The 26,774-nt window shown below is 36.6% G+C and overlaps 1 protein-coding gene across 1 annotated transcript in view; it reads left to right on the top strand.

The window, feature by feature from the left end:
• Positions 1–26,774, top strand: part of SH3PXD2A (SH3 and PX domains 2A) — a gene marked incomplete at its 3' end in the record, with an annotated part of 103,535 nt that overhangs the window by 23,530 nt on the left and 53,231 nt on the right. The window contains exon 2 of the mRNA XM_081330056.1: positions 7,084–7,215. Within this exon, the coding sequence (XP_081186182.1) occupies positions 7,084–7,215 (132 nt within the window). The remainder of the gene's footprint in view (positions 1–7,083; positions 7,216–26,774) is intronic.

Here is a 26,774-nt window from a genome sequence, read left to right as displayed (position 1 = left end):
AAATGGGAGATCCGCTCCAGGTTTTCCAGCCAGCCCTGTCCCTAAAGTTTCAGCACCCGGCGTATAAGATGACCCCTAACTTTTGAGAAGATTTTCATGGGTTAAAAAGTCGTCTTATATGCCAGAAAATACGGTAGTCCATATATAGCACTTTTTCTTATCAATTTATGTTCATAAAAGTCATCTTATTAATTCACCATATATCTTATTTTCATAAATCTTTAAACTCAATTTCTCCATAATATTCAAACAATTCTTATCAATTATCAATTCTCACTAATTAACGTCTAAATATCCAGATTTTCCACTTAAATATATTGTCCCAGTATTTTCATATTTCATATATTATAGAAATACTATACTACTTATTTATCATAACATCTACCTATAAAATTTATATTTCACTTCTATTTGTAAAAATTAATTAAATCACTATATATCCTTTTTTCAAAGCTCTTATTAAGCCTAATTTCCCCACAATATTTTAATCATTCCTTAATCCTAAATCTTTTCAAACTTAATTTGTCTTTAAAGTTCAAAATTTTCCTTCACTTTCATCATCCCAATATTTTTACATTTTGTGTCTTATCAAAAATACCATATTACTTGTATATCTTATCCCACTTATTTAAAGCCCCTTTATAGCCAAAGTTATTTGTTTATTTAGCTATATTCAAACAAGTGTTTGCTCGTATTATATTCCAACTGGTAGGGCGATTCAAGTCTCTTAAGCCCGTCTCTAATCTTCTTCCTTTGCCAAATTGTTTTCCAAATTAATATTTTCAACTTGTCAAATAGTTCTTGTATTTTTGTAGTTGTTGTTAGGCGTAGAGGATACATAATACATATGATGTATGCTTTTTGACTCCCAAACAGTGATTCTCCTAGCAGTGTCCATTTTGTTAAGTCTTCTTTCTTCCCAGGTTTATTTTGACATTCTAATGCATAAGGTATCTTTTCCATATTTATTGTTGTATCCAAATCTTGTGAATTTTTTCTTGTTTGTATTAAGTTATAGTCCCCTTCATTTATGACAATTAAGTCATTTTGTCTAGTTCACATTCTGTTATATGATTTGTTTGTTCATTTATTACCATCATTCTTTGAATGATTTTTTTATTGTAGATTTAAATTAGAAGTGTACTCCTTTATGTTATCAAAGTTATGCTTAATGTCCTTGTGGTTTAGAACTATTGTGATTTGTATCTGTTGTAGCGCTGCATAAATTTCTTCTTCGAAAGTATTTGTCTTGTCTTGAAATGTTGCTTCTAGAGGTCTTTGATCTTTCCCGTTGAATCCTTCAAGAGTAGATATTAAGTGTGGCTTTTCTATCATTTTTTAATGAATATGTCATATCCATGTTGTCTCCCCCTTTCAAATAATCCATCATAAGTGCCATAGTCTCTGTAATTAACCTTGTCAAGCTGGCCAAAACTCAAAATCCAAACAGTCCAATTTTATATAGTTCTTTCCTTATATATAATTTTTATAATCTACTGTAATTTTCAATTGTCAAGGTTGCAGTAAAATCAATGTTTTATAACAATTCTTTTTTTCAAGAGTCAATTGTCAACCAGTCAGAATTGCAATTCAGTATATTTAGCTACCTTAAATCCTTCCTGTAACTTTCCCCCTCAAAACTTCGTTCAATAGATCAAAGTTTTTAAACTATTCATAAGTTTAGACCACAATCAAAATATTTCTTTTCCTTCAAACACTTTCCAATCTTATTGCTGGCCCAGTATACAATCTCTTCTTTGTCCCCTGGCAACTATCTTTGTAAAGTTATTAGAATTCATGGGAACAGATTTTTCTTTGTTTCTGGGCATTGTCTTTAATATATTCTAATTGTCCACTAGATGTCAGCAAAATTTGTTTTCCAGCTGTTTCAGGCAAGAAGTTCTTATTATTTTTTTTATAATTTCATCAAAATCCTTTAGAATATAATCTTAGCAGTTTGTTTTAGTTTCTAAGTATGACCAGATTGTAGTATTTTAACTTTAATTTCAATATGTTTGTTTCCTCCTTAAAAATTAATTCACCGCTCCCGTCTATGGGGGAATGAGAATGTAGTCCCCCTCCCCTCACTTTCGGAGGTTTTTTGCTTTGGGGATGTTTCCCATGGACTTAGTTGCAAAATAAGGGAGACAAGATTGAATACTCTCACCAATTCCAAGCACACTGTTCACTGTTCTGGTTAGTGCTCTTGGACTTTGGCTGCAGGTAGCTTGGGATAGATGCTGGCATGCAGCTAGCCTTTCTCCTGTTGGGTTTGGAGGGTTTTCCCCACATCAAATGAAGCAATTGCTGTCTCTTTGTGATCAACAGGGTGCCCCTCCTTCACGGTCACCTCTTCGGGGTGACTTTGGACCCATTTAGGGTCCCCCTGGCAGAGCGAAACTAGCTGTGGGGAGCAGAGGTCCATTCTCGCGTGGCCATGTGCTACGGGCACAAAACCAGAAGTCTCCTATAAAGTATTTCTTGTTTCAATACCTATAAAGGTATTTTCAGTCACTCTGGCTTTATATCTGTTCCATAGTCTCATTTTCATACTTCTAATTATTCTGAAAATTTACATGAACTTTAACTTTATTGTACCATAGAAAACCATGCCATATGAGCCTCAGATCATGTTCTTCTAATTCTAAAATTATTTCTCAAAAAAACCCACTCCTTTATTCAGACTGAGTACCAGGCTGCAAAATATGTTTCAAATCAAGCAATCCCAATTCCCGTTCCTTTGCAACTTGAAGAATTTTATATATAACTCTTGGTTTTTCCCTATTTGTCATATATGTTGGATGTAATTTTCTGCTATTGCTTAAAAGGTACATCATAGATATCATTTAAAATAGGTAACAGTCTTGGCAAAACAGTGACTTTTTCACAAAATTCTCCCCCACAACGACAGTTGTAATTACTCCCATATTATCATGTCCTTCTTGATTTCATTCCATGTCTTAACATAATTATTCTCATACAACATACAATTAAAGTTTCTCATAGTAATACCTAAGTATTTCACTTTTTTTTAACCTTAACACCATTTTATATCAATTCTATTTGTTTGTTTTTTATTTTTATATTGTTAACATCATCATCTTTTGTTTATTAATTTTAAAACCAGATAACAGCACAACATCTTTTAGTTTTTCTATTAATATTTCTATTGCTTCCAAAGTTGCCAACATCAATATTGCCTTTCTTTAAGATTATATTTCTGAGGGCAGAAGACAATCTAATTTTTGTATGCTACCCTAGAAGTCTTTTTTGCCTAATGAGTAGGGCAAAACTTCTTTGAATAAATAACCCCCCTCCCTTCACCATTAATGTAATGGGAGAATTTTGGAGTGACAGTGTTTCCTGATAAACTCTCTAAGTGTAAGAAAGAACACTGCCAGTGTTTATGATGTTTGGATGGAAGAAGTTACTGTTTTAAAAACCTTGCCATTTCATAAATATAAAAGAGTGAACCAGTTATATAGTTTTTTTTCTTCTTTAGACAGCAAGATGACTTAGGGAGGAGCACTGGCTGAAAAGATAGCTATTCTCCTCTTTGAGATTACTGAAAGATATTTTTTATTTTTTTCAGCGTAAATAAGGATGGCAGGAAGTCTTTTATTTTGTAATAATTAAATTGCAATTTAATGTCCCCATTTTCCAAATATTTCTGAATATCTTCTATTTTGAAGATAAATTATTCTTACCCTTATAAGAATAGTCTAGCAAAATAGTCCAGTATTTCTCTTTTACATTTGCAATTTTTTACAAAAATCTGTATCTTTGATCCTCTTGCCTAAGAAAGGTGAATAATCAATGTTTAGTTATGTTTGGAACATTTGGTCATAATATGTGGACTACTCTACCTGTCACAGGTTCTGTCAAAGCTATTTCTATTTCTTATGTTGATTCCTTGACTATGTTGTACATTTGCAATATTCAAACTCTATAGTTTTGGAATTTATCATATAGTGCAGCTTCCCTTTTTTTTACGAGAATATATAATCCACTCCAAAAAACCCATATAATTTCTTAGATATTCTCACAATTGTTTAAAAAATCTTATAGGAGTTTTGAAAAATTATACATTTATTATGATTATAGTAGATTTCAGTCTTTAACCTAACTCTTGACAAGTTCTCTTGGTAAGGTTTTTTTTTTTGAAGTGGCTTGCCATTACCTGGTTCCTAGGGCCCAAGAGAAAATGACTGGCCCAAAGTAACCCAGCTGGCTTTGTGCCTAAGAAGGATTAGAATTCACGATCTCCTAGTCTTATACTGATGCCTTAATGTGGCTCTCAGTATGTACACCGTAGTAAGCCATAATAAGGGTTGCTTTGATTTAGTGTATTATTTGAATCCAAGCATTATCATCAGATTTATTGTATTTATCATGTTACATCAATCCAATGTATCATGCTTAAGTAATGTGATTTACTATGGTTGTTCATGAGCTGTTGTTAATAAGAGATATCTTAGTAACAGGTAGAGCCATTTATATAGAATGATTTTAAAATATCCCTGAGGTTGTTGATGACATTATTAGGCATAGAAGGCAAGGAAGAGAGTTGACATTTGGGTGTTTTGAAGAGTCTGTGTTTGCTATGTTACATGTTTGTAGTTGTCTTAGGCTGAGCTGCTATCTGAAAAGTTGTGAAAGGGAAGCATTACTGACCAGGATGGGCTATAGTACAGTTATAGTTTGGTTGAATGATTTTAGATTAGAACTGTTTGCAATACAGTAATAAACATTGATTGTCAAGTTTTTATTTGATGTATGTCCTATAATAAATTTTTCCTGAGCTTTGTGCATATGTTTCTACCCAAGATATTTTTTAATTAGAAGAAAAAGCATCTGCTAGGGCATCCAGTGACAAATTATTTTCCCTTAAGAGCCTTTTACTATCCCTTAGTATGTAATCAGGGATAGAATGCTTCATGGGAATGATGATAGATTCCTGGTTAGTATCTCTTGGATGGGATGATAACTTGAAAAATCCATATCAAATACTTTATACTCCCTGTGTTTTATTTTAATTTTTGGCATTGAAAAATTTTTGAAGCATTAAAATTTAGATTTTATAAGATAACTAAAGCCCTGGTTTCACTTTTGCTGTTGTGGTACTTTAAAAAATTACAAAAAATAACACCAAGCCTTAAGTTCAGGAATATTGGTTACAAAACAGGATATGCTTGCTTGTTGGAATGCTACCTTAGATAAGAACAGGTGGTCCTCAACTTACGGTGACAAATGAGCCCAAAATTTCTGTTGTCAAGCAAAACAGTTGTTAAGTGAGTTTTGCCCCATTTTATGACCTTTCTCACCACAATTGTTAAGTGAATCATTGCAGTTGTTAGTAACAGGGTTGTTAAGTGAATCTGGCTTCCCCATTGACTTTGTTTGTCGGAAGGTCGCAAAGGCATGACTTCGGGAAACTGCAACTGTCATAAATAAGAAACAGTTGCCAATCCTCTGAATATTGATCATGTGACCCTGGGGATGCTGCAACAGTCATAAGTGTGATAAACAGTTATAACTCACTTTTTTCAGTGCTGTTGCAATTTTGAATGGTCATTAAATAAACTGTTGTAAATTGAGGACTCCCTGTAATATAAATATAGCCATCTGTACCAGCCTTGCAAGTGGAAAACAACTAAATACAGAAGCATGGCTTTGAAGATGTAGGCAAGAATACACAGGAACAAAAGGATGCCATTGTGCTGTAGGAATTGTGGGGAGGGGGTTGGATATGCACAATTAGATTCATATAAAATACTAGTAAAGATCTCTCAAACTTTAAAGTATTTCAAGTTTTTTTGAGAGAAATTCTTGGCTTCTTTGGGGATTTTCAATCTTTTGTTCCTAAGTATGCCTGTATGCAGTGAAGTGGGGTAAGAGTTCAAAAAGGGAAAAAAATTACTGGTTTAAAAAAAATGCTTCTGTAGCACATATTTCTTCCTTGCAGGCGCCAAAGGGCAGTGTATAAGAGTCGATTTTCCTGTGGGTGTTCAGAAGTGGGCGGGCAAAGCCCTTGTTTATGTTCTGAGTGACTGATGAGCAAAGGGCACGCATGTTTCTGCTGCAACTTGCTGTGGAAAGCAAATTTTAAAAAAAACTGTCCGTAGTAGAAGAATATGTTTATTATTATGTTTCATATAATCAACTTGGGGAAAATGTAGCAAAAATAATGCATAATGAAATAATGAAGCAAAGCGAGGGAGACTTGGGAATCAGAAGAGATGGTGGAAAAATAAGAAAGCAGGTTTTGCCACTACTTTGCAATTCTAGAGTTGTAGCAAGAGATTTGCTGTGCAGTTTACTTTAAAGGGACACTTCTTTTGAGTTGTGTTTAGAAGAAGGTGAACACTGGAGCAGAAGGGGGGGCTGTGTAAGCAGGATTCTGTACTATAACTCTTCTGTTTCAAGTAAACAGACCATTGCACCCTCCCCTCTTCCCTTCCTCCATTCCCTCCTCCCTTTTTCAACATAGCTCATGTGTTTTCTATTTAAGGGCTGCAGCTAGAGGCAAATATTATTGGCGTCCACAACCCTCTTTTGCCTGCCTCAAGTCTGTAAAAAGCAAGCAGGAGCTCAGTGTATAAGGAGAAGAAATTGTGGACTAGACTGTTCTGTTTTTTTATCCCATTTTATCGGAGCAGCCCTGGACTTACTTTTTTCGTCCTTTTATGTTGGCTGTGATTGGGATGGATTTTCCTCTCTGAATGGGAATGAGTATGGTGTGGAACCATGTTGGAAAGAGGTTTATTTTCAAACTCCATCCTGCATTTTAATGTCTGCATTATGCTGTTGTGCTTAAACATTTAAGCGTGGGTTTTTGTTTTGTTTTGTTTTTTGTCCCTTCCTCAGTCATTCCCCAATGTTCCTCTGTTCTATTGAGCTGTGGGCCAGAGGAAACTACTCCTTTATGGCCAGCCATTTGGGGATACGCTGTGAGCCACAGTTGTGTTCTGATTGGCTTGGCCTTGGTGACAAGTCAACCTATCCTGAGTCGGATGGACAGAGGTGACTCTCAACGAGCCATGGCTGGAAGCTGGCTCACAGCTTGCTTTTTCCCTTCCCCAGGTGCTGACGCTAGCTCTGAACCTATGATCCTGGAGCAGTATGTGGTGGTATCTAACTATGAGAAACAGGAGAACTCGGAGATCAGCCTGCAGGCTGGCGAAGTGGTGGATGTAATAGAGAAGAATGAAAGCGGTAAGATGTTACTTTTTGGAAAATACGTATTTCTCTTTCTTAATCCTCTCTTCTTCCATGGTTTCTTTCATCAGTCTTCCTGAATTTTTCTGCACTGCATGTAGATTTTTCTCTCCCCACACCATTTGATCTGGGCTAGAACCAGATTTTCTATTCTAAGAATATCTCCTCAGCTTTTCATTAATTACTCAATATACTTTAATGGACAACCTTGGGGATGTGGGGAAGAAGAGAATCCATAATGTATGTTATGTATTTATTAGTATTATATGGTTGCTCTACTGGAAAAGATGTCACTATTTCCATTTCTTCCCACTGTTTTGAAAGATTTGTTGTTTGAGCTACTTTAAAACAATTCACTCTAGGGGTGAAACGTTTGCATAGTAACTCCCCCTTCGCCAGTCAAGCAGCAAGGGGAAAAAGTGGACTGTTATAGATTATATGGCATGAAAGATTTAAAATACTTTTTAAGAACTGTATATTGTGACATTTTAATATAATTCATAGTAAAGTAGTTCAATCTGCTAATTGGCAATTTATCTTCATGAAATAATTATTCATATTGGAATGAAGTGAAAAATCAACCTGATGTATTGTTGAGCAGTGATAGGAGTCGCAGGTCAAACATCTGGAGAGCATCAGGATGGGGAAGACTGATCTTTAATGTTCAATGCAATTCAAATTGAAACATTTTAACAAGAGACAGGACTGATTAGAGCACATCCTTCTTCTCTGTGCTAAATAATATCTGATCAAATTTCAAAATAGATATGACAGATAGATATAGATTTGAGGGAAGGCATGTGTATAGATCTGTTTTCTATGTGGCTTTTGCAAAGTCAAGGGTTTGCAAGAGAGTTTAAAATCTTCTGGTAAAACTACAATTGTCTTTCTAAGTTGGAATATATTTACCCTGTAGATTGAAGGTGCTGTCCTATATTTTGAGGGTTCAGCTTAAGTTTCACATAAAGTTGTATCTGTTTCCAAAGAAACAGTATTGTAATATTAGCCACTTAAGAAATCTACATACTTAAAGCTTTAAATTAACTGTACGTGAATGCCAGTAATTCTATCATTTACGGTACTCGTGGAAATAGTACGAAAACTGAGGAGGTTATGGGATGTCTCCTAAATTGCATTTTCACTGATCCAAATATTCTATACCATCCTTTGAGAAGCCTTTAATATGGACCAAAAGTTCATGAACCTCTTATTTTATACTTTTCATTGAATGATATGATATGAACGCAGACACGTTAGATAGCCTTATACATCTTCTTTCATGGGTTACTGTGAGAAGGTCAAACAAGACTGTCAGCTGAATACATGTAGCTGTCAGGGGTAAGGAAAGAAATAGGACTATGGCATCTGACGTGCCCCTTGTTTAGGTGTATAGCATGGAATAATCTATTCACGTACAATATTTCTCAACTGGAGTTCTTCCCAAGAGTATGGAATGCTGTGAAATAGAAATAAATAATTATTTAAATTAATTATTTTGGAGAGATATATTCAGAAATAAAACATGGCTCTAATTATTTGTGAATTACAAGGAATAGGAAGTTTATAAGTTCTTAACAAATAGATTTATAACTCGTGGCTCAAAGGTATTGGGAGGGTACAGAAGAAGAATTTAAGACTGATAAATCAACACTAGTCCATTCACTGAGAATAGCATGTCAGAAAGACTTAAGAGGAAGTGACATAAGGTTGGTCAGATTATAAAAACAAGTATGTAAAATGAAGGGGAGAAGCAAGAGGAGATATAGAAATTCTTTAAATGCATATAATTAAGGTACTAATTGAAGGACAGGGAGCCAACTGAGTGGGTGGGACAGTAAACTGAAGGAGAATAATGTGATATTCATGGAAGGTCTCATGATGAAGAGCAGATGAAGAATATATCCAGGAAAACAACGGACATTCCATTAGAGTGGACATCTGGCAGCCAACTGGGCATATTCAGAAGCTTCCTTGTCTTTTTCTCTTCTTCCTTCCTATATTGATTATTTACCTTCGGACATAACAAGCATTGGGAGGTCCAGAATTCCAAATAACACAAACTGAGTTTTGAACCTTAGCACTTCAGAACCACACTTTTTAAAAATAATTTTGAATATGAAATAATGTTATTGAAGAGTATGATAATAAGCAGGCATATACATAGAATGAAGGCTACTGCTAAGCTTGTAAGCCGCCCTGAGTCTTTGGAGAAGGGCGGGATATAAATGAAATTAAAATAAAAAATAAATAAATAAATTGGAACTTTGTTTTCCTTTGATTTGGGAGCAATGACTGAACATTTTGGGTATACTTTATTAAGCCAAACAAAGGCTTACATACCAATTTTTATTGTTTGTTTCTTGGAAATTTGCTACCTAAACTCTAGGGGCATATACACATGCCTGGCCTGTGCTCTAAAATAAAAGCAGTGTAATTTCCTACGTGATTTCCCATAAATCAATAGATTTACTACTGCTGTTGCGGAAACATATACGATTAATTGTAAGTTCCTTATGGGAGATAAAAATAGGGATAGATCTTTTCTGCACTTACAGGATTCTTATATGATCTTGCCTCAGACTAAAAAAAATTAAATATCAAACAGTCATTCAAGTACTTCTGTTGCATCTTTTATAATTTGCTACATCTTTTGTGGAACATTTTTTGGGAAGAGTACATACTAGTTATGTGCTTTAGCTTAAAAGACAAAATAGGTTCAAGGTTATTCATGGCGCTTTGTGTTGGTGCTGTTTTAGAGTTGATAATATACATCTAAGAGCTGTATAGCCAGTGAGTGACATTTGTATAATTCTGCTTTGCAGTCTAATATATAATTTTTAATTTAAAATTTTTATACTTCACTCTGAAATCAAAGAAGTTCCCATTGTGCTTACACCCGCTTCCCTAAACAATAGTCTTGCCCTCAGATTTATAAAATAAAAGACATAAGAGGTTAGGAAAGAACTAAGGAAGCAAGATGAGAAATATCTTGAGGATGGGGTTTGCTTTAGTTATTGAAATAAGACTTCTTTCCCATTACATGCAAGTTTGAACTCAGTTCTCTGTCTGGGCTAGACTGTTTCTCCCCCTATTTTTCATTTCATTCCATTCTTGAGATTAAGCTGAAATTGTTTCTATTTCCTTTGCTTAGAAAAAAAAAGCTGGAAAACTCCTCTGGTTGCAATTGGGAACAAGGGTCTGCTAATTAAGACAAGGAAGGTATCAGTTTACTGAACTGTGTCTCCACTCTATTCAGGGCAATATGGTTCCTCAAAAACTACATCTGGAGGATAGTTGCAGAGATATATGAGTGGAGAGCTTTGTACCCTGAGTAGCATTTGAAAAGCTCTTTTTTAATCCTTAAATGTTTTTAGAACAGTTTTCCCTACTTTGCTGCCTTTTCATTGTACGCAATTGAAATTTTTAAAGGAAAGGATGGGAAAAAATCAGTGACTTTGCCAAATCTACACTGGATCTACACTGACATAATCAAGTTATGAAATAATTTATAATACAAATGCTAACGTGATCTTGATGGGTGGGCTCTGAGTGTTCTTCACTCTCCAACAGGGATTTTCTCTTGATAGGATACAAGCACACTTGTATTGGTAGCTTTTTTTTAGCAGCCAAGTTATTGTTTCCCTTAAAATGTACTGTAGTAAGAGTAAATACATTTATTCAGTCCAAGGTAGGCTAATCAGCCTTTGAGAGGTTTTTGCATGGGAGGGGAGGGGTGAGAAGTTTAGGTTTCAATTTTTTCTTCTCTCCCCTCCCTCCAAATTTGAAAATGGTTTATGATCATTTTTCCATTATACCTATTCATTCTTTGTGTCTACAGTATGCCTTCAAGTCATTGTTGGCTCCTAGTGACCGCCTGGACATGTCTCTGTAGATTTCTTGGCCAGATTTCAGAAGTGGTTTGCCCATTGCCTGCTTCTTAGGGCAGAAAGAAAGTGACTGGACCAAGATCACCCAGATGGCTTTGTTCCTAAGGTCGTACTAGAACCTTTGGTCTTTTATTTTCAAGTTTGATGCCTAACTGCTACATGAAACTGGCTCATACTGAAATATTAACTAAATTAATATATATTTGCATATTTTGCTTTATTGTGAGAAAGATCTACCTATACTGTATGTATGTATGTATGTATGTATGTATGTATGTATGTATGTATTCATTCATTCAGGCTATATATGTTTAACAAGTAAACGTGCCAAGACTAAACAGAACTCTCTGTCTCTATTTGTGTCACTGTTGCTAGGCCTATACCAACTTGATAAATTGACTTGTATGTTTATTTCATATGAGCTGTCTCCTTTAACCAATATTTACTAATGTAAAAATGTGCTTCCTTTCTACTGATCCTCTTGTCATGGGTCTATTTCTCATTTATTCTTCTGGGAGCATCTTATTCCTGTAAATTAACTGATAAATACTGCTGGCTCATCAGTTCAGGATTTTAATACATTTTTAAAACTTTTGTATCAGTTTCACTGTGTATAATTTCTCTTTTGCATATCTAACAATTGCAAAGCCTTTGAACTGAAGTACTAACATGCCTAAGCTTTTCTTATTGTAAAATTGTGATTGATATATCTGTGTAATGCACTCTTGGCCTAGCTGAGATCTCTCACTTGCAATATATAATCCTTGGTAATTTTTCTACCTTATTGTTCAAGCTTCCCATATAGTTAAAAGTTAAGCCTATTTGGTTAGAATGTTAATATTTCAGAATAACGTTTGGAAAGATTTAGGCCACCTCAGTGTGTTTTCTCTTTTGATTGCTTTTTTCTGGGCAGCAGGGATTTCCAATAGTATAAATTTCATTTGGAACAATTGCTAAGTCTCATCTCACATCTTTCCTGCTGAGATCTGATGGGGGAGGTTCCAATAGAACAATGTGTAAAGTTGCCTTATATAGTGTCAAAGGACTTGCTTTTTTTAAAAAAAAAGCTGAATAAAAAGAGAAATAATTTTTACATGCACATTGAGAATAGACAATAAAAATTAACTGTTTCATTTCTTTCCATGGTATTATTTTTCTGTCATATTAGTACAGACACAGAGAAAGAAAGAGCTGGATGTGATAAGGGTGATTCCAGTTATGCCTTAAACCACATTCTAGTGACTGATGCATTACCAAATATTTCAGCAAACAGTTTTCTCTAGGTATTCTTCTGTGTTAAGAAGTAGAGAAGGGGATATGTGATATTTAATATCTTAATTAAAAACAGACTGCATATTGTAACTTAAGAGCATCATGAGCTATCAGGCATCACTCATTCATTCCTTGTTCTTTATGGAGCCATGCAACTTGATAAGTTATTAAAAGGTGACTATCTGACTATCTCAGTATGACAGAAAAAAAATCTTAAATTCTAGCAATGATATCAATCTTTTCATTTGTGACATTGCCAAGAAAACTGTCTGCCATGCCCATAAAGATATGAGAAGATGAGCTTGACCTGAAGGAGACATTATCTTTATTTCATGTCAGTAGTCTCCTTTTTTCACCCATTTTGACCAACAAAATATACTGCATAGATGGAAGAATGTGAATCTTTAAGTATGTACTATATTAATGTTTTATCAATTCTTTAGTGGTAAAATTAGTCAATAATAGGTGAGATAGCTTGAATATAAATTTAATGATTTAATATGATTGGATAAAGATACCAGATTATATATTGGTTTTAAATTACAGTATAGTCCTAAAGGATTATTCTTTATTTAAGAGGAAATTGTTTGTGTAAACTCATACAATTGACTTTAGGTGCTTATATGTTATAAATAACCAATTGACATAGTGTGTGTCAGAGATATTTTAACATTGAGAATCTCTCTCTCCCTCCTTCCCTCTCTCCCTCCCTGTGTCACTCACACACACACACACACACACACACACACACACATACACACACACACAGCCACACATGCAAGGAATAGGAAGGAATAATTTTTTCAACATCTATCTGGTCTTGTCTTTTCACTTTCAAAAGCAAACAAAAATCCAGTGATATTTCTTCTATCACAAGTTGGTTGACCCAAATATATATGTCACATGAAGTCTTTACCTTCTTTTCACTGAAGACATGCCATTTCCCTCAATGCTTAGTTGGAATATAGGAAGATAAACATTTATTATAGCTAACAATAGTGACTATCTTAGGGTCTCTGGAGAAAAAGAAATATTTTAATTTATTCACCATTGCATGAGGAATTAACAGGAATAGATAAGTTCTGATCTTTCCAACCCATGTGTCTTCCAAAGGTCTTGCCACCATAAGTTTGATTCCTACACTAGAAAAGATTGCTACACTTGCTGTACCACTTTCTTACATTCTCTATCCTAAACAAATAATTACATGTTCAGAAAAAAATAACATTTAATACCAATCTGTTGATAATTCTGTGGCATAGCACTGCACTAAAATGAAACTCTACTCATTTTGCGTAGATTTTCTTTCTTGTTGGCTTACTAATTGCCAACAATTTCCAGAGGTATTATCATTGGTCTAATATTGTTGAATATTTGCTTTCTTGGAATTAACTGTCTTATTGTTGTGTAATTATTTTAAAACAATATGCCATATTTAGCTAAATGACAGATAAGTTTCTCCTAAGTCTTAGATATATTTCCCTCCAGATATAGAACGTAAATGTTGCAAAGGAGAATCTCATATCTGTGAAGGCACTCCACATAAATAAGGGCTCTGGAAAATCAGGATTCTCAATCCCTGAAGACTCTTCTATATGGAGAGATGCTACACTGTAGACATTATTCCTTTATAAGAAGAGAAGAATGAGGGATGCATGAAACCAGCCTGCTGCCTGATAGGCTTAATTGTGATTTCATTTAATGTAATATGGTCTGTACATTATTAAATATAAACATAAATTCTAAGCATATTTGCCATTTAACTCAGTCTAGAATTATAGAATTGGAAGGAACCATTGAGTCCAAACCCCTGTTCAGTGAAGGAATCCAAATTAAAACATCTGAGCCAGATGGCTCTTTGGCCTCTGCTTGAACACATCCAATGAATTCTTGGGCTTGCAGCCCAGCACAGAAACTTTACTGAGTCCATCCTTTCTGTAAACAGAAGGGGAAGGGAAAGGCTAAACAGTTCTACTCCTTTTGTTCTAGCTTTGCCCTTTTTTTGAACTGTAGCCTCTGGCCTATTGTGTTTGTGGATATACACGTGTGAGGCTATGTCTGTGGGCACCCATATATAAATATGTCACCTGAAGAAATTACAGTGGGATTTCTAGGATTGGTTTCAGTTGATTAACAACTCTAGCTGATAAGGTACAGACAGCACTGGGCAAGACAGCATATAAGATTACTTTCTTGTAATCTTCCTGTGGGGAGGAGTGCTCTATATTCATGTTCTCTTTCTTTTGAGTAGGGACAGTTGAACAGTCATTATCATTGCAGCCATTATTCTAAGGAATGTGCACATATATGAAGCTTTATGTCTTCAAAGTTCTGTGGCGTTAAAATACATGTTCACCCTTTATTGCTCTCTGTACAGCATTGCTTCTGGTTTTGCTATCCCTCTCTAGACAAAGATAAATCTCAGAATCTTGAAATTCTACTCTGTATCCTACCTGGACCCTAATACTATGGTATCAGATGGCATTGTAAAGTCAAAATTTAAGCAAGATAGTCATTCATATTTAAATGTGTCATACTGCAATCTTGTGATGTTTCTCATTTTTATTGGAATTCAGAAGAACATGAAGGATGTTGAAATAATGCACATGACAGAGGTTCAATAAGATGTAAACAAACAAGTCTTTGAGGCCCATGTCTCTAGACCAGAGTCCCTCCTTATCTCAATGTCAGCTAAGTAGTAGGGAATTTATTTTTGTCAGTATTTAACTCACTATAAACACTACAGTACGTAGAAACACTATATAACTGTCAACAGGAAGAGGATTCCTATGACAAAATTTATTTATTTTTAGTGCAAGGAGGTTAAAGCTTTTTTTGTAGAGAAATATTATATTAGATATAGCTGCAAGTAACATAACTATATTTCATATATTTCATCAGTGCTTTTTATCTAAAACTGGTTCAAGGGAAAATCCCATTTCAAACATGGACAGAATAGATTTGATCAACCTTTCTGAACATAAATAGGCAGGTGTTTTGGCCTGCCCAGTTGCTAAATAATGTCTATTTTGCAATGCCAGGTGTTTATTTTGCCCTCTTGATTTTTATTTGTATCAGTTCAGCACAGTTAGTGATCTTGTCTCTTTAAGCATATTCATAGAAAGACACACTGGGATGGTGTTTAATGCTTTTTATACTGATCCATTTGGATAACTGCTTTAGACTAAATGTCTCATAAAATTAATATACATATCAGCTTAGGCATTTGAAGTTGTCCTTTTTGCAAATAGCATGTTTATCTCCTGCTTTCTACTACTGCAATCATGATAATAAAGTAAATAAGATGTAAATAAGATGTAAGATGTAAGTAAATAAGATGTAAAATAAGTTTGATACGGAAGTTATTCACAGCAGTTACTCTTACCAAAGAAAAGATGCTTTAGGAATCTTTGTTTCTATATTTGCCAGGAATACTTTGTTTTTTCTGTTTTTGCACAAAATGAAATATTCCAACTATTTAACTTCTTTTTTAGTGCTTCATATGGACCTTCTATATTAATAGTAAATGTAGTGGAAAGGGAAAAAACAAACATAAAAAAACACTGAGGAAAAAACACACATAGCTTATGAGTATGTTAGAATTATACCTTAGCTACAGAGAATGAACATTTTTAACAAATATGATCTAGGGTTATGTATGTTAACTTCTTACAAACTGACATTATGTGGATTTCTATTACAAGTTGGTAAGGGACGCGGTGGCTCAGTGGGTTAGGACGCTGAGCTTGTCGATCAGAAGGTTGGCAGTTTGGCAGGTCGAATCCCGAGTGCCGCGTAGCAGAGTGAGCGCCTGTTACTCGTCCCAGCTTCTGCCAACCTAGCAGTTCGAAAGCACGTAAAAATGCAAGTAGAAAAATAGGGACCACTCCGGTGGGAAGGTAACAGCGTTCCGTGCGCCTTTGGCGTCTAGTCATGCCGGCCACATGACCACAGAGACTTCCTCGGACAAGCGCTGGCTCTTTGGCTTTGAAACAGAGATGAGCACCGGCCCCTAGAGTCGGAAACGACTAGCACGCATGTGCGGGGGAACCTTTACCTTTACCTTTATTACAAGTTGACTTGCCAAAAGTCCTAAAATTCAATTTCTGATACTACCTGTGGGGTGAAACCTGCCCAAAGTACCAATGGCACAAAGGCAACATTTCTGAAACATTTACTTGCAAGTTGTTTTTATAAACCACAGTGCTTTTACCACATACTATAGTCCAATGGAGACTGAGGTATTCAGAGAACAGCTATATTGTTTTAATAGTTTTATTGAATGGATGCAAAATGTACAAAGGTATAAGCTGAGCCTGTTACAGGTAGTCCTTGACTTAGGACCACAACTGAGCCCAACATTTCTGTTGTTAAGTGAGATAGTTGTTAAGTGAGCTTTACCCCATTTTACAATCTTTCTTACCACAGTTATTAAGTAAATCACTGCAGTTGATAAGCTAGTAACACGGTTGTTAAGTGAATGTGGCTTCCCCATTGACTTTGCTCGTCAGAAGGTTGCAAAAGGTGATCACATGACCCCAGGACACAGCAACCGTCATAAACATGAATCAGTTGCCAAGGGTCCAAATTTTGTTTATGTGACCATTAGAATGATGCAATGGTCATAAGTGTGAAAAATGGTGATAAGTCATTTTTTTCAATGCCATTGTAACTTCAAGTGGTCACTAAATGAACTGTTGTAAGTCGAAGACTACCTGAACATTTCAGTTTAGTATGATGAACAGGACACATTAATCCTTGTCTCCATATAAATTTCTACTTATGAAAATTTGTAAGCTTCCTTCCTGGGAAAAATCCAAGATATTGTATGCATGTAAGCAATATGCAATATATTTATTAAAAGTTCTCAGATTTAAATAAAGGTAAAGTTAAAGGTTCCCCCGCACGTGCGTGCTAGTCGTTTCCGACTCTAGGGGCTGGTGCTCATCTCTGTTTCAAAGCTGAAGAGCCAGCGCTTGTCCGAGGACGTCTCCGTGGTCATGTGGCCGGCATGACTAGACGCCAAAGGCGCACGGAACACTGTTACCTTCCCACCGTAGTGGTCCCTATTTTTCTACTTGCATTTTTACGTGCTTTCAAACTGCTAAGGTTGGCAGAAGCTGGGATGAGTAACAGGCGCTCAGTCTGTTACGCGGCACTCGGGATTCGACCCGCCAAACTGCCAACCTTCTGATCGACAAGCTCAGCATCCTAACCCACTGAGCCACCGCGTCCCTTTCCAGATTTAAATAATGGAGTATTAATCCAGCCTCTTCATATAGCATTGAGAATGGATTGAAATGAATTAAAATAAAACATAGCAATCTTTTATGGAACTGAGGGCTGGGAGCAGCACTTTGTCCATACAGTCATTATTAAGATTGGCAATTAGCAGTGTTGTGCAATTCTGAAAACAAAATACAGTTGATTTTCTGAACTGCCTGCAATCTAACAAAATTTATTGTATACGCTTTGCATGCAAAAATTTCTATTCAGTTCTGGCATTTCTAGGTAGGGCTAAGAAAGATTCCTGATCAATTCTTCATAAGGATGATTCACATCTTCTTAAATTCATTTCTATATACAGTAAATTAGTCTATCTCCAAAACAAACAAAGGGTTGACTCTCATTTAAAGAAAATGAGGCAGCTGCAACTCAAGATCAGTTTTGTGTAGAACTTGAAATTGTTACTATATACAGTGGCAGCCCATTATCATTTTTCCTCTTTGCTTTCCAGATTTAAGTTGGAAAGGGCTAACTGGAAACTTCATTACTTGGTTTTAATTTCTCCCTTCATTTTCATTCCTGGCCCTTTCCAGTTGTCAAGTTTTTTGGCTCATTCTTCCTACTTCCCACGGAGAAGTAAAACTCCCTAACTGCTCAGGTTGGCAGCTCAAAAGGGAAAAAATTATATGCTGGACCTTTTCCTCTCCTCCCCATCAGGCCCCTTTACACATTTCCCCCTCTTGTTTATGGAGCTATTGCCAGCCTAAGGACCTTGAAATCTCCCCAGGAAAAATCTGCTTTCTGTATTAGAGCACTCCAGTGTTATAATGCTTGGGTTACTATATCCGCCAAATAGGTCACTAGCTCAGCAGTCTTGAGAGAGCAATAACCAGAAAGATCTGAGGGATATTACAAAGGATTCCCATTCCCTTTGGTAATTACCTTATGGTTTCGATTTCTAGGGTATACGGCTACAAAAAAAGCTTTTGTTTCAACAAGCTCTTGTTACATCATAAAACCTGGTATGCATGCATGTGTATGTGGTTGTTTTTTTTTCAAGGAACATTTTAAAAAAATGTTTTTGGTTTGGGATAAACATATATCAATTCATTTTCAATCCGTCTGTTTAATCACAGGAAATGATTAATGACTTTTCTGCATACTTTTTTTGACAAATTGCTCTGAAAATATAAAACAAAAAACTGATGATGATTTTTATGTCAGATGAGGACAAGAACAATAAAGCATGGAAAGATGATTTTATTTTCCCCTGAGCTACACAGTAAATAAGCAGTTTTAGTAAAGCTTTGATATGCATAGAAGTTTCAATCATTTTAAGAGTGGTTATGATTGCAACCAGAAGTATTCATTATGTTTTTCTCTCTTCTCCCCCCTTTTCCATTCCCTTGGGCAGAATTTACAGTGGAGACACAATAGAGGAAGTAGTTTTCCAAAACTAAAGCTGGTACATAGGATATATGACAAACATACAGTGAAAGATTTGCTGTGTTTAGGATGTATCTTCAAGGCATGCATCTAATAAATGGAGGAGGCATAGGAAGTGATAGAAAACTCTTTATAATTAACAGGACTTCATTCCAGTATCCAAATATTTCCTTGTTTTGTTTTTAGCCAAATCTGCAAACAGACAGTTCTAAACCCTTCTGAAGGGAATTTGTGTGTGTGTGTGTATTTATGTGTGTATAGATGTGCGTGTGTGCGCGCGCAGGTTTGTATATGTGTGGTCTCAAAGTTTGATCGTTGTGTACTAAAATAGATTAACAGGTCAGGTTTATGTTTTCCTTTGTTCTTTTGGAGTGTGTTTTATCCTGCTCAATAGAGGAGGATATAATGAGCAAGTGGTTTAATGCTGTATAAATTGATATAATATGTTCACAGTGGCTAGGACCTTAGATTATTTAAGTATCAAACTAATCTTTAAGAAGCACAAATGCATGTGATATTATTCAGTGAACCTATAATCCCGTTTCCAATTGAAAGCCAAGTTTGTCTAGTGAGGAGGGAGAACAACATTCACAGTCCCAGAACTAGAATAACAATTTGGTTCTTATTCCAATCATTTCATAGATTTATATTTATATTTCTGTCATTCCTGCTATATTACAGTATAGTCAAACTATATTGCTCCCTTGTAACTTTTAAAACCCTTTTTCTAGTTGAATTGTTTGAATTGTTGGACTCAGAGCTCATCTCTGTATAGTGAAGAATTTAAGGCAAAACCTGTACACCTTCAGCTCTGCATGAAAATTGACAGAAAGGGCTTTCATCACATGAAATATCCATCCGTCACCACTGAGTCCTTAGAGCTTTTTCCCCTTCATGAATTAGATGAAGGGCTTTTACAACTGATAGTGAACCCCAGAATAGTATATATTTGAGGTTTCATTCTCATCTCAAAAATAATATACTTCTGATATCTCAGTTATGCTATAAATAGGTAGTCTTTGTTTAGTAACTACGGGTAGCCCTCAACTTATGACCATTCATTCAGCAACCGTTCAAAATTATAAAGGTGCTAAAAAAATAAGACTTACACTGTGTGGCCAAAATTATGGTCTTTGTAGCACCCAGTCCTGTGATTAAAATAGCCTTGGTGAAGCAGTGTACTAATGCGTCCTTAAGTAACACCAGCTGCCTGCAATTAGTGCAGGTTCGCATCCCACCAGGCTCAAGGTTGACTCAGCCTTCCATCCTTCCGAGGTAGGTAAAATGAGGACCCATATTGTTGGGGGCAATAAGCTGACTTTGTAATAATGCCGCTTGGGGTGTGTGTGAAAGCCCTAATAAGCAGGCATATACATAGAATGAAGGCTATTGCTAAGCTTGTAAGCCGCCCTGAGTCTTCGGAAAAGGGCGGGATATAAATGGAATTTTTTAAAAAAATCAGACACTTGGCGGCATGCCCACTCTTAAGACCTCAGAGGCACTTCAATTTCTCACATCTTACTATCCCCCCCCCCCACTGCCGCCTTCTCTGTCCTCTTGACTTCCCTGTATTTGGCCTTGCAAGGGAAGCAAACAGCCTCAGAACTGTGCTTCTCTGCAGCTGCTTGTTATGCCCTGGGAAGCCTCAGCAAGCAGCAGCAAGCATTGCTTGGCCTTCTTTCTGGTTCCCTGCACCAACCTTTTTTCTTTTGCACCCGGTACCTCACTGCCTTGGCTCTCTCCTTTTCAGACCCAACTTCTCCAGCAAAGATTTCCTACACATGGCTAATGCTGCGATGTCTTCAGAAACACCTCTCCCTCTCCCCCCCCCATTTCCAAAGTGGCTAAAACTGTTCTGTCTTCACAAACCTTTCAAAGGTCTCAGTGGCTGAATTGTATTTTTTTCCAGTTTTGGCTCATGCTAGAAATAACTAAGGTTGTAGGAAATTGGATTTTTGCCTTTCTCAGCATGAATGATATGAAGTCACGCTGGCTTTCATGGAGTGGCCATTCCAAGCCTGTGATTCTTCTGAAAAGAAGTGTTGGATACAGTTCTTACCTAAGTACAGTTCAGGAGCTTGATTGAACAACTGTAAGGCCTTTGGGTCTAACTGTAGTCTTGATAGGTGTCTGAAAACAAAGAGCTATACAGATTAGTTTTTGATTAGCAAATCAAGTTTGAATGAAGCTAGGAGATTAAGGTTTCCCTGGTGTTCATAAAAATCAGTTACAGTAGTAAAATTTATTCATTGGTCTGAAATAGACAAGTAGAGTTGTATAAATCTATCGCTTGTAAGCCCAGATTAATTCTGTTACAATTTCATTTCAGTTAGCTTGTTTTTTGAAAGATTGCATAAAATGTGTGCATATTTTGCATTTTGTGTATATTGTTTCATGTATGCACCAGAAGGGAAAAGAGACATTAGCTAAGCAACCATCTTGTCCCAATTATATTGACCCATCCCACCCAATCAGGCAAGAAGAGATATGAAGGTCCTAGTCAGGTGAAAATTTTTGACTGGCAGAGTCCAGAGAGTGAGCCTTCTCTGCCATTGTCCCCACCCTATAGAACATCCTGCCTCTTGAAGTGAGGTTGACCCCTAACCTTCTGGCCTTCCAGAAGGGTGTTAAGACTTTGCTCCATCAACTGACACGGGCATCAAAGAACAGTATGCAACCCTGGGGCTGCTTGATGACTTGAATGTGTTTCCTCTGTTTTTTTTTACTCTGTCCTTTTAATTTTGTCTTTTGTATCTTTTTTTAATCTTTAAACTGCCCAGATTTGCTTCAATAGGAATATTTTTGGGTTTCTTCCCGCGTTCCTTTCATCTTCAGAAAGTTGTGGCGACGTTTCGACGAAATCCCATCCGTCATCATCAGGCCGGAGTGTTCCTCCTGCTGCTTCCAGGAGCAATGCGTGGTCTGGCTGTTCCTTTCCTTCCAACAGCCAGACCACGCATTGCTCCTGGAAGCAGCAGGAGGAACACTCCGGCCTGATGATGACGGATGGGATTTCGTCGAAACGTCGCCACAACTTTCTGAAGATGAAAGGAACGCGGGAAGAAACCCGAGACTCTAGATCTACACATACAGACACCCGCGAGAATCTACGAAAACATATATATATATATATATATATATATATATCGTTTCGACGAAATCGAAATGTTGCCCTGATGAGATTTCGTCAGAACGTTGCCCTGATACCTCCAATTCTACATGGGAAAAGAACCGAATGACCAAAGATATACATACATACATACATACATACATACATACATACATACATACATGAGACAAATTGACCATTTGTAGAGTGTTTTTGAAGAAGAAATGCTTGACAACAAAGCGAAATCCATGCAATTCACCTCTTTTTGAACTGTTGGATCCAATCATGTCATTTGCTCAGGCTCATGGCACTGCTTCAGAAGCTTCTTTTGTCTGTCTCCACATGCTCTTTCAAATAGTTGCATAGCCCTTATTGTTTTCATGCTACATAAAGCCTTTCCCTTTAAAATGGGGAAATGGAATAAATAGTCTTTCAATATCATCTCTCTCTCCTTAAAAAGTCACTCTTCAGCATTAAGATCAGAAGGGACTATTATAATGAACTTAGGCTAAGATATCTCCAGAACTAATCTAGGAAATTCATTGTGCCTGTGGCATTAGAACTGTTCCATTTGATGATCCTCTTCCTTGCCATCTTTTAGTAGTGAAATGAGTCAGTTTCTGTAATTGCTGTTGTATGTTACAAAGCAATAAAAAGGGAAGGGAAAGTGGTACAGTATTTATTAGCTGTCACCTAAATTTAGCAAAGGGACGCGGTGGCTCAGTGGGTTAGGACGCTGAGCTTGTCGATCAGAAGGTCGGCAGTTTGGCGGGTCGAATCCCGAGTGCCGCGTAACAGAGTGAGCGCCTGTTACTCGTCCCAGCTTCTGCCAACCTAGCAGTTCAAAAGCACGTAAAAATGCAAGTAGAAAAATAGGGACCACTATGGTGGGAAGGTAACAGCGTTCCGTGCGCCTTTGGCGTCTAGTCATGCCGGCCACATGACCACGGAGACGTCCTCGGACAAGGGCTGGCTCTTCCGCTTTGAAACGGAGATGAGCACCGGCCCCTAGAGTCGGAAACGACTAGCATGCATGTGCGGGGGAACCTTTACCTTTACCTTAAATTTAGCAAATGTGTTTACTTTCTTCACTGAAGTTTCTCTCACATAGTACAGAGTAGATAAATTGAATAATGACAGTTTTTCAAAAAGGTGACCTCTTGAAGTGAATTAAATTTTAAATTAAGGGAAGTACAGTGTACAACAGCTTTTAATCCAAACAATAATAAGATGCCTGTTTTCAACCTACTGATAGGAGTCAATCGAAACAAAAGACAATCTTTTTAGAAGTTGGTTTATTTGTTTTTATTTTCACCATATGATTCAAGACATTGGTTTGGGACAGTACCAGAACAGGAACTAAATGATTAGTTTTTATGTCAGTTCAGAAATTATTGCTCCTGTAGCTTTGATGCATCTGCTGAATGGCAGTTCATTTCCATTTTAGTAATAGGTTTCATTGTTGCGTTGCTTTTACCTAAAAACTTTTCTTTCTTTTTTTAACATTCTGTTGCAATTTGTCTTCCTGTATAACTTTGTGTGTCTATGTGTGTGTCTGTACTTTCTAGTCATTGTTGACCCAGTCCCTGCAGTTCTCTTGGCAAGATTTCAGAAGCAGTTTGCCATTGCCTTTTTCCTACAGTTGAGGGAGAGTAACTGGCCTAAGGTCACCCAGCTGGCTTTATGCTTAAAGTGGAATTAGAACTCACAGCTTCTTCAACTACTTAAGTTTTTTTAGAATTTCTTTTAGAATGTGGTGTCCAGAACTATTGAGGGTTTTTGACCAGTGGTGTCTGTAGTGGAATTCTAGCAGTATATAATTTGGAAATTATATTGACTAATCCAAAAAGGTACATTTGTTTTTTTAGCACCTGTAGAACATTGTTGACTTGTATTCAGATTGGAGTAGTTTTCAATCAGCTGCACAGCTACCTGATAAATATTTAATTTAATTTAATATTTGCATTTGTATACCGCCCTTTCCCTGAGGACTCAGGGCGGTTTACAGGGAATTAAAATCAAAACATACAAAAGTTAAAAGTTTAACAAAAGTTAAAACCAATTTAAAAAGCATTAAATTCACCCTGTACATTAAAACCCCAGTTAAAACCCCAGTTAAAATATGTCATACTTAACTAGTAGAAATAATAGACTGAGAAGAGTTGCACCTGAGAAATCTATGGTGACACCTAGGAAGTATTGTTTTCAAGGTGTTTACATGTATCTGTCATTGTAGGAGCTGCTTGAGTGTTTTTCCAGGGACAGTGTCAGACTGACTTTTCATTAGTTTCCTGGTTCCTCTTTTTCCCAGTTTGAATCAAGGCACAATATTCACTTCCTCTGATCATCTGGTATTTAACCAGTTTTTCAGTGCCCAGGAGGCCTGTGGCTCAGTGGGTTAGGACGCTGAACTTGTTGATCGGAAGGTCGGCAGTTTGGCGGGTCGAATCCCGAGTGCCGCGTAACAGAGTGAGCGCCTGTTACTCGTCCCAGCTTCTGCCCACCTAGCAGTTTGAAAGCACGTAAAAATGCAAGTAGAAAAATAGGGACCACTACGGTGGGAAGGTAACAGCGTTCCGTGCGCCTTTGGCGTCTAGTCATGCCGGCCACATGACCACGGAGACGTCCTCGGACAAGCGCTGGCTCTTCGGCTTTAGTCGGAAATGACTAGCACACATGTGCGGGGGAACCTTTACCTTTTACCTTTATCCATTTTTTTACTGCTGGTTGGTTGTAATTAGCAATGTTGTCCTTTTTCTATTTCATCTCTTCCTTTACCTACTTTCTAGGATTACTCAGAGATAATGGATATAAATTCTGCTAGAATATCAGCAAATTTATTTAATGTCTTGGATGTAATCCATCTGGTCATGGATATTCAAACTCATAGAAGATCATTCAATGAGTTTTCCATGACTTTTTAATCAAGCTTAGCTAGAATCCTGTGCATTAGAACATCTTTTCATAGTTTTGTATTGGTACAGTATCAGCAGAGAAATTACTATCTTTCTCATACCACATATATTCCAATTAACATATCTAATCTTTAAAAAAATTCAAAAGCAATTGCAGGGAAGCTATATCAAGAGAATTAAATTTGACACAATAACAGTCTACATAATTTGCAACCTACATATATGTTGGGAGAGCTTGCCATGAAACCTAAATTCAACATTTCCATATTTATTCAGAGCAATTTCTTTGGGACTAACTTGGTCTCCTTAGGAAATTATTGGTGGCAGAGCTCTATGTTTGCTCATGAATCAAGTATTACAAGCATTGTCTTGCACTGACTCAGAAATAAGAAGGTATGGATACTTTTAATATTACTAAGGCTTTCCAAATACCATGTATCTGAAAAAAAAATCAGAGAAAAGCAACAAAGATGTTTAAAGGCCTGGAGACTAAACCATACGATGATCACTTGACTATGAGCCAGCAGTGTGCAGCAGCCGCCAAAAAAGCTAATACAATCCTGGGTTGTGTAAACAGAGGCATAGAATCAAGATCATGTGAAGTATTAGTACTGCTTTATAAAATCCTAGTAAGACCACACCTGGAATACTGCAGCCAATTTTGGTCACCATATCACAAAAAAGATGTTGAGAGTCTGAAAAAAATTCCAGAGAAGAGCAACTAAGATGATCAAAGGCCTGGAGACTAAAACATATGAAGAACTGCTGCAGGACTTGGGTTTGGCTAGTCTAAAGAAAAGAAGAAATAGGGTGACATGATAGCAGTGTTCCAGTATTTGAGGGGCTTTCACAAAGAAGAGGTGGTCAAATTATTCTCCAAAGCATCAGAGGGCAGGACGAGATTTTTAAGAAGAGACTAGACAATCACCTGTCTGAGATGGTATAGGTTCTCCTGCTTGAGCAGGGGGCTGGACTAGAAGACCTCCAAGGTCCCTTCCAGATCTATTCTATTCTGTTCTGTTCTGTTCTATTCTATCTACTGGTTGAGTTTAAATTGTTGACCATAGTCGTGGTTTAAAGATGTTCCCCAACTAACATTTCAAAAGGCTTTTAATCTTATATAAGGAGTTTTTCTGAAGTCATCCACAAATAAAAAGCTATGCTATAACTAATTATGTTCAAGGATCTCTCTCCATTTTTCATTTTAAAGCAAATTAACTGCATTTGTCAATGTGTAGCATGAATATGCATCCTGTTACCTTTTGCATTTCTCTGAATTTTGCAATATAATTCCTATCTCAAGAAACTTAAGATGCACCCAGAAATTAACTTTGAGCCTACATTGTTTTGCAAAAAAGTACATCTACAAATATTTATGGAAAATCATGGGTATAAATACTGTTTTTAATAGATTAAAAATGCAGATACATCATGGATTTGGCTGATTAATAAGCACATGCAAACACTGGAAAGGCTAGAAACGTTTTTGTGCTCTTCTTACCTTAGTTAAAGGTAAAGGTAAAGGTTCCCCCGCACATGCGTGCTAGTCGTTTCCAACTCTAGGGGCCGGTGCTCATCTCCGTTTCAAAGCTGAAGAGCCAACACTTGTCCGAGGACGTCTCCGTGGTCATGTGGCTGGCATGACTAGACGCCAAAGGCGCACGGAATGCTGTTACCTTCCCACCATAGTGGTCCCTATTT

The sequence above is a fragment of the Vipera berus genome (assembly GCF_964194415.1).
Source record: "Vipera berus genome assembly, chromosome: 5".
Lineage (NCBI taxonomy): Eukaryota > Metazoa > Chordata > Lepidosauria > Squamata > Viperidae > Vipera > Vipera berus.
Note: the sequence above shows the minus strand (reverse complement) of the source record. Positions and strands in the feature narration are given on the sequence as shown.